Raw genomic sequence first — 12,392 nt, 5'->3', positions numbered from 1 at the left:
AAAAGTAATATTCTAAGGAGGCCCTAATTGCTTAAATGGAAAGGAGATTTCAATGGGGCTCATCACTGGGACGTTTCTTTGAAAATAAAGAGCACGCACTTAACAGGCTCAGCTGTGCCAGCCACTCTTCTTTGTACTTTGCAGATAATAATTGATCTAATTGTCACAGTAACACAAATCAGAGTTCAGATTGTGCTCTCAGTCTGTTAAAAACATTCAAAAGAAATAAACTTTTCCACAACCAACCAAGGCAGAAGCAAAAGGCTACAGGGGGTTAGGCGGCATTAACCCTACTTACCATATATAGGAGAGTTCCGGAATGGAAAGCTTTGATTTTGTGAAGAAGTTCTTGGCCACAGAACCTGTCAAGAAGCATTATTCGAAATAAGCCATTACTTACTTATCCAGTGCAGTATTTTGACATTTGCACGGCAATAAATCATCAGTTCTTTACGAAGCAAACCTGAACACAGTCACCAATGGGATGCGCCACCATCGAAGCCCATTATGAATCACGTTACAAGAGCAAAATACAAAGAGCTTTCAAAGGGATCTATGAATCAGAGCTGGGCACGAGAACCCCTGACCTGTAACACTCATTATGATACATGTAAATTATACAGATTCACGTCTTTATCCTCACAAAGAACTGGTCACTTTCTACTGAAAGTTCAAACCCCTAATTTCGAAATTATGAAAGTAGAAATCTGTGTGGTACTTAACATGGACAGGCGAACAGACACCACAAGGTCACGGGAGAAAAGAGCTCAGTGATAATAAAATTGGTGTCATTAACCCCAAGACACAGAAATGAAATAGACTGATGTCTAGTTCAGTGACTTCGGAAAAGTTTTTTGTGGGAAAGATTTGCAGTCTCTTCATTAATTCAGGAAGCCCTTGTTCCTGTCATTCATTGGTACTGCCAGTTGCCATCAAGTTGCCTCCGCTCATGATACAATAGAACCAAATGTTGTCATCTCTGGCACCATCTTTCAAAATTGTAGCTACCTGTATTCCTTCCAGCCTAGGGGTCTGGCTTCCAGCACCGCACTGAACAATAGCCTGTTAGGACTCACAGGGTTTTAACAGGCTCATTTTCAGATGTGGGTCACCAGGTCTTTCTTCCTGGTCCTCACTCAAGACTATTCGCTGAGGGTCTCCCTAGTGGTATATGAAAAAGCAAGGACATAGCTTCTGGCATCACAGCAATGTGCAAGCCACCACACTATGACAGAGTGACAAGGGAGTGGGAGTGGTGTTGCTGGGTCGAACTGACCCATGGCTGACTGTCCAGCAGGCTTTCAGAGGCTGTAACTCACATGGGAGGAGATGGTCGATCTTTCTGCCAAAAAGCAGCAGGAAGATTCAAACTGTCAGCCTTCAGGCTGCCAGTGCAGCTCCCCCTCACCAAGCCAGCCTTATTTATTCATTGTGAATTTACTGACAGCAATCACATGCTTTACAGAAGTATATATATATATGTATATATATATGTATATATATGTGTGTGTATATATATATATATACACACACACACACATATACACATACACACACATAAGTGAAAATATATCTTTTAATAAATATTTTTTTTAAAAAAATAGATGGGCAATCTCTTCGCAAGATTTATGGGCTCATAAATACGCTAGATGTGTGCTATGAGTTACAGCCAACCTGACAGCAGTGGAATGTGGCTAATCACAATATATGGACCCCTTTCCCCCCTCCCATGCAATTATTCTTATATGTTGTGTTTCATTCATGTCCACTGTGCTTTAGACAATATAAACCTCTCCTGATCTTGATCAAACTAAGCTTTACAAAGAGCCTGTCAGAGGAATCTGAATGATGACGCCTTGATGCTATCACAGAATTGACTGACGTCTGTGGCTTTAGCTGCGTGCCTAAGAACTGTGCTTGGGTTCCCAAAAGCAGCTTTATCTTTAGAGACGCAACCTGAAGTATTTTCAAATGTCACGGTCTGGTTATTGCTTCTTCAAAACCATTCAGGGTTAGAAAGCGGGATCAAACAAAGCTTCAGAGCTGTGTGATAGTCCTACTTCTATCCACACTTACAATTCCATAAAACAAGATCTGAAATGAACTAAAAAAACATTCCTACCAAGTACCTATTTGTCCTGAGCTCTGGGTCTGCTTAAGCTGTGAGAAGACTCTCGTGAGCAGCTGGGTAGGGCTTTTGTTGTTGTTGTTAGGTGTCATCAAGTCGCTTGTGACTCATAGTGACCCCATGTACAACAGCTCTGAATCCTGCTCTATCTTGAGCCAACCTCATTGTCTCGGACACACCTACTCCCATTACCCTAGTCATTCCACCTCATCCAGGGCACAGGCAGAAAGTTATAAATACATGTAAGCGGGGGTTCTGCCTCTCTGTGTCCATCACATTGTCAGCGTTGATGTTTGCTGTTGTTGTTGTTCTCATCAGGATTCTGCCTTTAGTATCACCATGACCACTGACCACTAATGACACCTGTATGTGTACTAGCATCCTTCAACCATATCTTTTCTTTCATGAGAGAAAATTCATCCTGTTCCACATTTCCAATATGTCAGGTTGCCATCATCAATAACATATTTTTCTTTTTTACTCTTCCAGATTGAAATGGGGGGGGGAATGTGTTATGAATTTTTCTTCCAGACAGTTCCATCTCACTGTTCAGCCACTGGCCCAGTAAAACACTGGCACAAGCAATTAAAGCAGATCCTTCCTATTTGAATTTCTCAGAGGAAAGAATGCAACAGGAATATATATTTCTGAAGACAACCCAGAAAAACTGATATATGGATGTAAAAATATTAGCCAAATTTTCCCCTACAGTTTATCTTTCGGGGGGGGGGAACATCCCAGAGAATAAAGACTTGAGCCAAAGAAAATGAACAGGACTTTGAACCCACGAGGTAGTCTCTGCTTTTCTGATGGGCAAAAGGGTCCCGTTCCAATGACTGAGCCATAAGTTCTTCTCACATAAGCACAATGCTCTTCTTTTTTTCCCCACCATTACTATTGCATTTTATTATCAGTATCCTCCTAAATCCAGCAGCGTTTTGAACACTAAATCATCAAACTGCACATATGCGAGCGAACAACTGAGAATAACATCCACAAATGACACACTACAGCATATGACTAATGATAAAAGACACAAAAGCCGCCCAGACAAGCTTAACTTCAATATGTCCTAAGTCAATGGCCACCTGCATAAAATAAGAACACTTGGGACAGTAATGCCTTTCAAGTCTCCAGCATGGCCTTGCTCCGCACTAATACAATCAGCAAGCAACCACTGCAAGAACTGCTCCACTTTAAAAGGGTAAGGATCAGGACCACATTTCCCCAAATTCTCTCTGTAATCCTTTTGAAAGTAAGCCATCATTTCCCAAATGCAAGTGTCACTGCCAGTCTGGGGGGTTTGGTTGGCTTGGGATTTCTTCCCACACACACCTTCCCCTTCCTGCCTGGTTTAGAGTTGATGAGAAATTCAGCCCTGAAAGGAAAACAAATTGAAATCACAGAAGGTCGTGGCTCTTGTTGGGTGTGAACTGTTTTTCTCCAGACGTTCACAATTTCCTTCTGTGAGAATGCCAGCGTGCCACCCCCGCCTCTGCCATCCCTGGTCCTTACCTGAAATGAAGGAACTCGGATCAGGCTGCAGGGACCGGAACTGGTTGACATAGTACTCCCGCTGCTCCTCCGTTATCCTCCAGGGCTCGTCTGGGTAATGACTGTTGCTATCCTGCGGTTCTCTCTCCACTGAAAAGGACTTGAAAGAGGAGGAGGGAAAGAAAAAAAAGAGCCAGCGCTCAGAGGGTCTGTTTTTATTGAGATGAAATCGAAAAATCAAACATCAATAAAAGTTATTATGCATTAGGCTTATTTTTCCCCCTCCAGAGAATAACCATAAATGACACATAACTAGAATGTAACCAGCACATAAAATTCTTCGGGGCAAACAGCAGGCTTTGTGCTCTTTTTTTTTTTTTTTTAATTCTCCAACGTTGTTAAAAGGACTGAACAGGAAATCGCAAGTACTTGCTTACTGACAAGATGTTTTCTAATGTGATAAATGGCGGGGTGGGGGGAAGATGGTCATTTAAATATTCCCGTTTTGAGCCTTGCAGATTAGCTAAGTGGATAGTAGAACAACCAGGGTTCTTACAAGCTGTGTTTTTTTTTTTTTTAAAAAAAATCACTTGAACAATTAGCAGCACATAGTATGTCGTCTTTTGTCTTCAGATACTAATACAGTGTAAATGCTGTGAAAGGCTCCAAATTCAAGTCCCACTTTCTCATGCAATACTTTTTTCCCCCATGTAATACTTTTATGTGAGCAGCAAGTCAGGCCCACTGAACTCTAAACCGATATTTCAAAACTGGGTCTAATGCTCAGTGGAGAGAATAGCTGTGGGTCATGCTGCCAAAATAAACAGGGTAGCAAGGGATGAATCAGACCTGGCACTAGGAGGTGCACACGGCACATTTGAGGACTTAGGTATCAGGCAGGGCAGAGAGACACAGGAAGAGCAGTGAGCAGTCACGCTGGCCACTGGGGAGGAAAGGGGTGAGGTGATGGGAGCTGCAGGGAGGACCCTAACGCTTTCCTCCATGCCTTCTACAAACCCTAAGACTAAGGGGTGCTACATGCCACAAGGAAAGTGGGTGTACAGGGCAAAAGACAACTAGGAAGGAGGAGATTTACTGGTCCTGGGTGTGCCCTTGAGAATTCAGTCAGGTTGCAATAAATGGCATTAATCAACTGTAGTTCATGCTATGAAATGAAAGGTATATGAATGATTGACTAAAAACCAAGTAATTCACTCAGAAGAGTGTTCTCTCTTCTGGTACACACACACACACACACACACACACACACACACACACACACACACACTCATTCTGTGTGTGTGTGTCTGTCTGTCTGTCTCTGTGTGTATGCGCGTCTCCCTCCCTCCCTCTCTCTCTCTCTGTCTTTCTGACAATGTCCAGAGGACAAAGAGGCCTATACAAGACTCTGATCTGCATTATAACCGTGAGAAGTCATTTAAGAAATTGAACTATTACTATAATCTCTGACTTATCCACTAAAGGGGCTTTGAGAGGGCCAGGAGAATGAGGTTCGCAGAAATTCAGCACAAGCACTGAGGGAGAACGGAACCATCAGAAGAACTAATCGTCAGCTGCAGCATGTGAAGCCTTCGGGAGAGGTAGAGGAAGATTATGGGAATAAGGCGAGCGCTTTATGTGTCAGTCATTAGCAAAGGGATTAAGAGTCTCTATATAATGTAAATCAAACCAGCTTTCAATGTCCAGGGAAACCACCATAAATACTTCATTATCTCCTCCCCCCCTGCCCCCTGATTATAAGATCTATGCGGGAGCTCTGGTGGCTTAGTGCTAAGGAGTTTCACTGTCAACTCCAAGATAAGCAATTCGAATCCACCAGCAGCTGCTCCATGGGAGAAAAATCCCCTCCTGTGGGATTCACAGCCTTGGCAAACCTGCTGGAGGATCAGGGATGGGGCAATTCCAACTTGACGGCACATGACACCACCACCACAGTCTCTGAAGGAAGTAACAGGTGACATTCATGTCAGAAACACTCAGGATGTGACCCTTCAGTGAGGACAGCCTCCACTCAGGCGTGCTCCCAGGCAGGTGTCTCTGACCGGGGGCCTCCTGGCGCTGGGTCCTGCCCTGCACCTGGGGTGGTGCTGTTATAAAGCTCTTTTGTTATATGTTGCCAATGTGTCGTGAAGGCAGGACTGCCTCATAGCTGACCCTCCAATGGGTTTCCAGGGGGGGCTATAAATAGCACTGGAGGAGACTGCCCATCTTTATCCTATGGGGCAGCTGGTGGATTTGATCTATAAGCCTTTGGGTTGGTAGTACAGTTTCCCTACCCACTGGGCTACCAGAGCTCCCATAAAAGAAATAGTGCTTTTCGTTCTGTCAACTGTGTACCTGGCTCTTACTCCAACAGTAAGCCCAGGCTGAGCCCTTGGTTCCAGCTCTGCAGAATGGCACACTTCAGCTCAGCCCTGTCGTGGACCACGTCTCTGGGCCGCTGCCACCTCTGCTGCTGTCTGTGTCACTGCCACCATCGAGGCTGCCATGTCATGGCCTCCTAGCGATCTCACTGCCTCATGCAGGGATCTCTGGCCCAATGAATGCGCTGCACTGTCTGCTAATGCAATTCCTGCAGTGCTGGTTCCCCACTGTCACGATTCAATATCTGAATCATAGTTAATGCTGTGAAATGTGCAGGTATTGATTTCACAGCTCCGCTGGCATCCATGCAATTCAAGGCTTGAAGGAATCAGTGGCACAGGCATTAGCATCCCTTGCTCCAGAAGAGGAAACTCAGGCTCGGAAGTTTGTGAGACTTACCCTGATGCTTCAGTGAGCCTCTACATTGAGCCAATCATGAACCTCATCTTTATCTGTAGCTCAAAGCTAGGTTCCTACATAGCAGAATTCTTCACGCTGGGTCATGTCAATTTTTGGTGGAATTTTCCTCCAAGCCCCAATCATTCTGGCTTAGAGGTAGCAAATTGCACTGTCAGTCCAAAGGCACACAGTTCGAATCTCCAACTGCCCTGCAGGAGATGAGCAGTCTCCTCCCATGCAAATGACTGCCTCTGAAAACCTGCTGGAGGGTCCGTTGTGGGGCGGTGCCAACCACAACATCAAGAGAGCAGACAAGGCGGAGCAGGAGCCAGCGCAAGGACCCGCGAGACCACCCAGCTTCCCAAAGGCGCCCATCAGAATGCCTGCGCTGCGTTCTAAGGGCCTTGTTGCTGAACACGGCCAGACGGCGGTGACCTGCACACCAGAAGCTCCAGGAGGTGGAGGACCACCGGCTTAAACTGGACTGGGGTCTCAGCCGTGGTACAACGTGGAGAACTCCCCGAAACACTATCCCTCCGCTCAGCCCTGACAGAAACAGCCAGCACAAAGAGACCTCAACGCCTGGGCATGGACAGGGACAATGGAAGCGATGTTTACAAGTGAACGATTCAGCGGGATGAGACGATTCTCCAAGTCGCTGGCACCCACCATGAGAACTTTATCCCCTGCCTCCCAGTGAAAGATGATACCGGAACAGAATGCACCCCCTGGTCCCCACGCCTCTAAAATCTGTCCCCAGGTCGCTCTCTCCTGTCACCACTCGGCCACACACCGTCAGGGCTGTCTTTCCTGCCAGCTGTGTTTGTTCTTTCTCCAGGTCCTGGAACGCCCGTCCATACCCCTTCCTCTCCCACATCCCATCCTCTTGAGAGGTTTCAGATGCCTCTCAACAAGCCTCGACACTCGACGGGGACAGACAGGACTGGATGACTGAGTCGCTCTGCTGAGAACCCGACAGAAGTGGCCTGCCCAATCCCCACCTCCTCTACCTGACCCTCGGGGCCCTGTCTCCTACCGCCACCCCCTGGCTCCCTCTCAGAGCCCTCAATTACCCACTCGCTCCCTCGTCACTCTGCTTGGCATCTTCTTCCCGGATGCCCCCTCGTGATCCCACGCCGCTCACCCCTACTCACACCTCACATCCCAGCGTCACTGCTCGGCTCCCAGCTAGACAGCAGGGTGGCCCTGTGGTCCTGCGTGAGTCACAGGACCCATCCGTCCTCTAGTCTGGCCTGAAGAGGAGTCACAGTGAGCTGAACACGCAGATAATGAACCACGAGGGCGGGCTCAACCGAGCCCTCGAGGTTGGGGCTTCCGGGGAACTCGGGCCTGTGCTGTGGGATGCCGTCTTCACGGCTCTCCTATCGGCTGCTCTGGCACAGAAGCAAGGTCAGCTGCCCATTTGTAGAGAAGGTGGAGAAGAAACAAAGATAAACCGAGAAATGAGACCCGGAGGAGAAGCACAGCAGAGCCGTGATGGAGAGTGGCAGCATGCAAGCATCAGAAGGGAGCCTGGGAGGCAGGGAGAGAAGGGGTATCAAGACGAGGGGCAGCTGGTGACAGCTGCATGGGACTGAACACAGGGGCTGAAACCCTGACCCCTGTACCAGGGGATGGGCTTACTCTTTTGGGGCGGGCCCCATTAACTTAGGAAGTGGACCCAAATGTGAATCCCTTACAAGTTGTGTTCTAGAAAAGAGATGCGCAGAGAGGGCTGCAGGATCCCACACGGACAGTGACAGCCTGGGAGATTCCAGCAGCCCCCCCCCCCCCCGAAAGCAGGAGAGAGGCAGGGAACAGGAAATCAATGTGGCCAAGGCCCAAATGTGAACTTCCATCCTCCAGACCTGTGCAGGGAGACACTTCTGCTCTTTAGAAACGTCCACTGTGGGGGTCATTTGTTAGAGCCGCCCGAGACGCTTCAGACAGCAGCTAAGTGGACAGTGAGGCCAGCTCACTGCGAGGCTTGCTAATGGGGGAACCAGCCTCAATCACCGAGCACTTCCAGTCAGGAGGACAAGTATGCCACTCTGCGTCTGTCATTGCTTGGATTCCCATGAGAACCCAAACCTGCTCCCTTCCTAGAAAACAGAGGCTGGCAGGCAAGGTGAGCGGCTGCTCCCTAAGATCAAGGGCTGACAAGCAAGACGTGGCGCAGGAACACTGTGTAATCAATCCACAGACAGTACAGCTCTGTGAGTGGCCTGCACTAAACGCATTACCCTCACCAACTTCTCACCGCATACTTCAAATGCATTTAACAGCCTCAAGGATCCGCATATGTATGAGCCTCTTAGAAACATGGCAATACTCACAATTTCAACGTGTTAACCAAAAAGGAAATTTAAAAAAAAAAACAAAACTCAGTGCCATCAAATTGAAACCAACCTCAAGTTGCCCCTCCACTGGGTGTCCAAGGCTCTAAAGGGCACAGCAGGGCATTGCCCATCTTTCTCCTATGGAGTTGCTGGTGGATTCGGACCTTGGGGTTAGCAGCACAGCCCCCTACGACAGCGAGGCCACCAGAGCTCCCTTATATTAGAATTCTAATATATAAAAAAATCCTCACTCTGGTTTTAATCTAGAGGGCTGAAACCAGATCCCATATTCTTTCATTTCCACCAAGACCATCAATGATTAAAAAAAAAAAAAAAAGATCTGGTGGCATAACATGCAACAGGTCAGGCCTCTAACCATGAAGTTGGAGGTTCAAATTCACTCCGTACTCCTTGTGAGAAAGCTGGGCAGTCTCCTCCCATAAGACTCTCAGCCTCTCTGAGACTTGATGGCGGACCGATCACTGTGACAACTCCAGAGCAGTGAGTTCAACTGTTTGCTGCTTGTTATTTTTTTAGTTCAGGGGTATGACTCAGTGGTGAAAGGCACTGGGAAACACTAATCTCTGTGGCTTTTACTGAAAGAAAACCTACAAGTCATTTCATAGTCTAATGTTAACAGCTCTACTGAACGAAGCTCCTGGCTGCCTTCCTCGGGTTCACCTAGTGGTCCTTTCTCTGCTCAAATGAGCATTTCAGGGGCACAGGGTATCATGCCATGAAGCTGAAATATTCCAAAAGAAGCAAAATGATGTTCACCACGGCTCATGCATATTCGTCCATCCACTCCACACGTGACGTCTGAACACCAGCAACATTCCAGACACTAGTCACTACTGCCCATATGGTCCCAGAGAAGAGGATTATCTGCAAGCTTGAGAGCTAGTGGAATTGTTCTGCTGGGCTGACAACATGCCTGGTGCCTGTTGTCCAATCTTCCTCTCCGATTTCCCCCCATTTCTAATAGAAGCCTATGTCTTATACGCCTGCCCTACCTAGCACTGTACTCAGGAAGCAGCTGGCTTGTGCTCTATCTTCTCTAGGTTCAGGGATTAAGAGGGCATTTGCCCTACGATGAAATATGCCTCAAGTCTCAACCACATTTGACTGAAACTGTTCAGAAGGCAAGATGTTGGACTCGGGGCTGAAGATGTGAGACATCTGACGTCATGTAATGGGCTGAATGTATTTGGCATGTGGGGAGCATTTGAATCCTGGGAAACCAAAGAGTGGAATGTGACCCTTTCAAAAATATGTGTTATGACTCCTAACCTCTATGGCTGTGGATATAATCCTATTGTTAATGGATTTTCTCTATTACGTTATGGGGGCTTATCAGTGTAGTGTGTTTTACACCCATCACCTCTGAGAAATAAGACGGGCAGGTGGGGCCCAGGGAAAGAGCAGAGATGGGGACAGTAGATGCCACACCATATGGTGAGCACAGGCAACCAGGAGACAAGGACTTTCGGCCAGAGCCAACACAGGGAGGAAGCCTTCCTCGACAGCCAGCATGTGACAGTTAGCTTCCTAAATGGTGGGACAAATAAACCTGTTCGTTAAGGCCACCAACTTCTGTTATTTTTGTTATCGTAGCATTAGGTAACTAAGACAGGTTCATCTCCATGGGAAATCAAGAGAGAAAAACAAGTGTGAAAAAAGAGCAGCAAGTAACCTCAAAACGGCGCGGAGGAGCTACGATAATACAGGGCTTTGCTAGGGAGCTCTGGTGGCTTGGTGGTGGTGGTGTGTACCGTTGAGTTGAAATCAACCCACAGCTGACCCAGAGTGGGTTTTCAGAGGCAGTAAAATGCACGGGAGGAGACTGCCCATCAGCTGGGGAGTTCAAACCACATGCTGGGTTTATCTCAATGCCACTGGGATTGCAGCATAGCTTCTTACCACTACAGCTCTTTAGTGATAAGGAACTGGGCTGCCAACCCAAAGGTACATGGTTCAAATCTACCAGCTTCTATGGTGGGGGGAAGGATGGGCAAGCTCCTCTTATGTGATTTACTGCCTTTGAAAACCCGCTGGAAGGTCAGCTATGGACCATTTCTGACTTGAAGGTATATAACAACAACAACAACAGAGCTTTGCTACAATGTGTGACCCGCCAGACCTCCTGCACCAGCATCCACTAGAGACCTGGCAGAAACTCACTACCAGGGCCCATCCCACAGCTGATGAATCACAAAGCCTGTGAGTAGGGCCCAGATCAGGCCTCAAGTAAGTCTTCCCGGTGATTCCAAGCACACTCCAGGGTTGAGAGACAAATGCCAGAAGAACACCATAGGGCACGCACAGATGCCATAGGGTACACAGGAATGCCATAGGGCATGCAGGGCCAGGCAGGCAGACGCTGCAGCATTTGCTCAGACACCAGAAAATGAGGGGAAAAGGCTGTCTCCTGAATGGCACCTCTGATGGGCTTCACCCAGCTAGCTGAGGCCATCAGTACCAAGTGAATTTAAAATAAATTGCCTCTGGGGGCCCCAAACAGGGAACGGGGCCCAGATCATGAAGGACCAGCAAGGATCCACAGAGGAGTTGGCAACAGGGCAATGAATCAGATGTGCATGGCAGAAACACTGAAGGATGCAGACAAGATTCGGTTCGCTCAGCAGCCCGAGCTCAGGGCACATGGCGCACGTTGGTGCTGTGCACCATTGTCTCTGACGCCTCGTGAGCCTGCGTACAACAGTCTAGAACACCGCACGTCCACATCTGCACCATCCTGGCAGCACCGTGTCAGTGCAGCTCACTGAAGCTTGCCATGGCGCCCACCACCAGAGGAGAGGAGACCCACTGCAGCAGTGGGGCGCAGGAGGGGTGAGGGGCCGGCTGGCTGCAGGAGCCCAGTGCGCATCACCCCCACCACCTCAACGCAACTACCGCCGTCGTTGACACAGGGGTTCTGACCAGACGGGGGAAAGTCAGTCACAGAAGTAAGAAGGGCTAGTTGTGAAGACTAGGGATGACACTGATGAAAGGGGTGAGAGAGCCAGGAAGCCTCAGACTTCCACGCAGAAGCCAGGACCAGGCACAGCGCATGCTCAGACAGGCCTCCCCGAGTTCAATTCCAGCTCTGGTGGTTCCGTCACTGAGGCGGACATGCTTGCTCCTGGATGCCAATTCCAAACCCTGTGAGTGTCGCGAGGGAAAAAAAAATAAAAGGAAAGGGTGTCATCTTGCACATCTGCTTAGGCCACATGCACATGGCTCATTATACGGTCTCTCTAGACACCAGAGAATTAGATTTGTTTGTATTTAAAACATTTCGACCCTGGGTTTTGTTTCCAGACAAATGCAAATATTTAGCCCAGCAAGCTACTGTCTCTGGGGGAAACCAGCTGCTTATAATGAAAGTGACTTCAAAAGACACATGCAAAAGTAGTACTATTAATACAATCCCAGAAGGTGACATTTCACCCCGGAGGATCTTCGAAATCAAGAATAGCAGGAGAATAGCAGGAATTGCAGGAGCGGGTGCCTACTGTTCCCTCACCCAACGTTCTGGCCCGGCTCGAGTCTGGCCCTGGAGGCATCTTCTAGACTCACCTAGAGAGTAGGTTCAGTTCACCTACAAGGCCGAAACGATCTTCAGAAAGTGTCCTTCGGTGGCTGCA

General features: G+C 48.0%; 1 protein-coding gene across 2 annotated transcripts in view; it reads right to left on the bottom strand.

Moving 5' to 3' along the window:
* REPS2 (RALBP1 associated Eps domain containing 2) overlaps nt 1-12,392 on the bottom strand; it is a 235,850-nt gene that overhangs the window by 97,138 nt on the left and 126,320 nt on the right. For both annotated transcript variants that reach the window (XM_006892403.1, XM_006892404.1), the window contains exons 6-7: nt 3,644-3,782; nt 299-362 (exon numbers count right to left, since the gene is read on the bottom strand). In XM_006892403.1, coding sequence (XP_006892465.1) covers nt 299-362; nt 3,644-3,782 — 203 coding nt within the window. The remainder of the gene's footprint in view (nt 1-298; nt 363-3,643; nt 3,783-12,392) is intronic.

Source organism: Elephantulus edwardii, unplaced genomic scaffold (genome assembly GCF_000299155.1).
Source record: "Elephantulus edwardii isolate Elephantulus edwardi_28Jun2011 unplaced genomic scaffold, EleEdw1.0 scaffold00115, whole genome shotgun sequence".
Taxonomy (NCBI): Eukaryota; Metazoa; Chordata; class Mammalia; order Macroscelidea; family Macroscelididae; genus Elephantulus; species Elephantulus edwardii.
The sequence above is the reverse complement of the archived record's forward strand: the minus strand, read 5'-3'. Positions and strand labels throughout refer to the sequence as shown.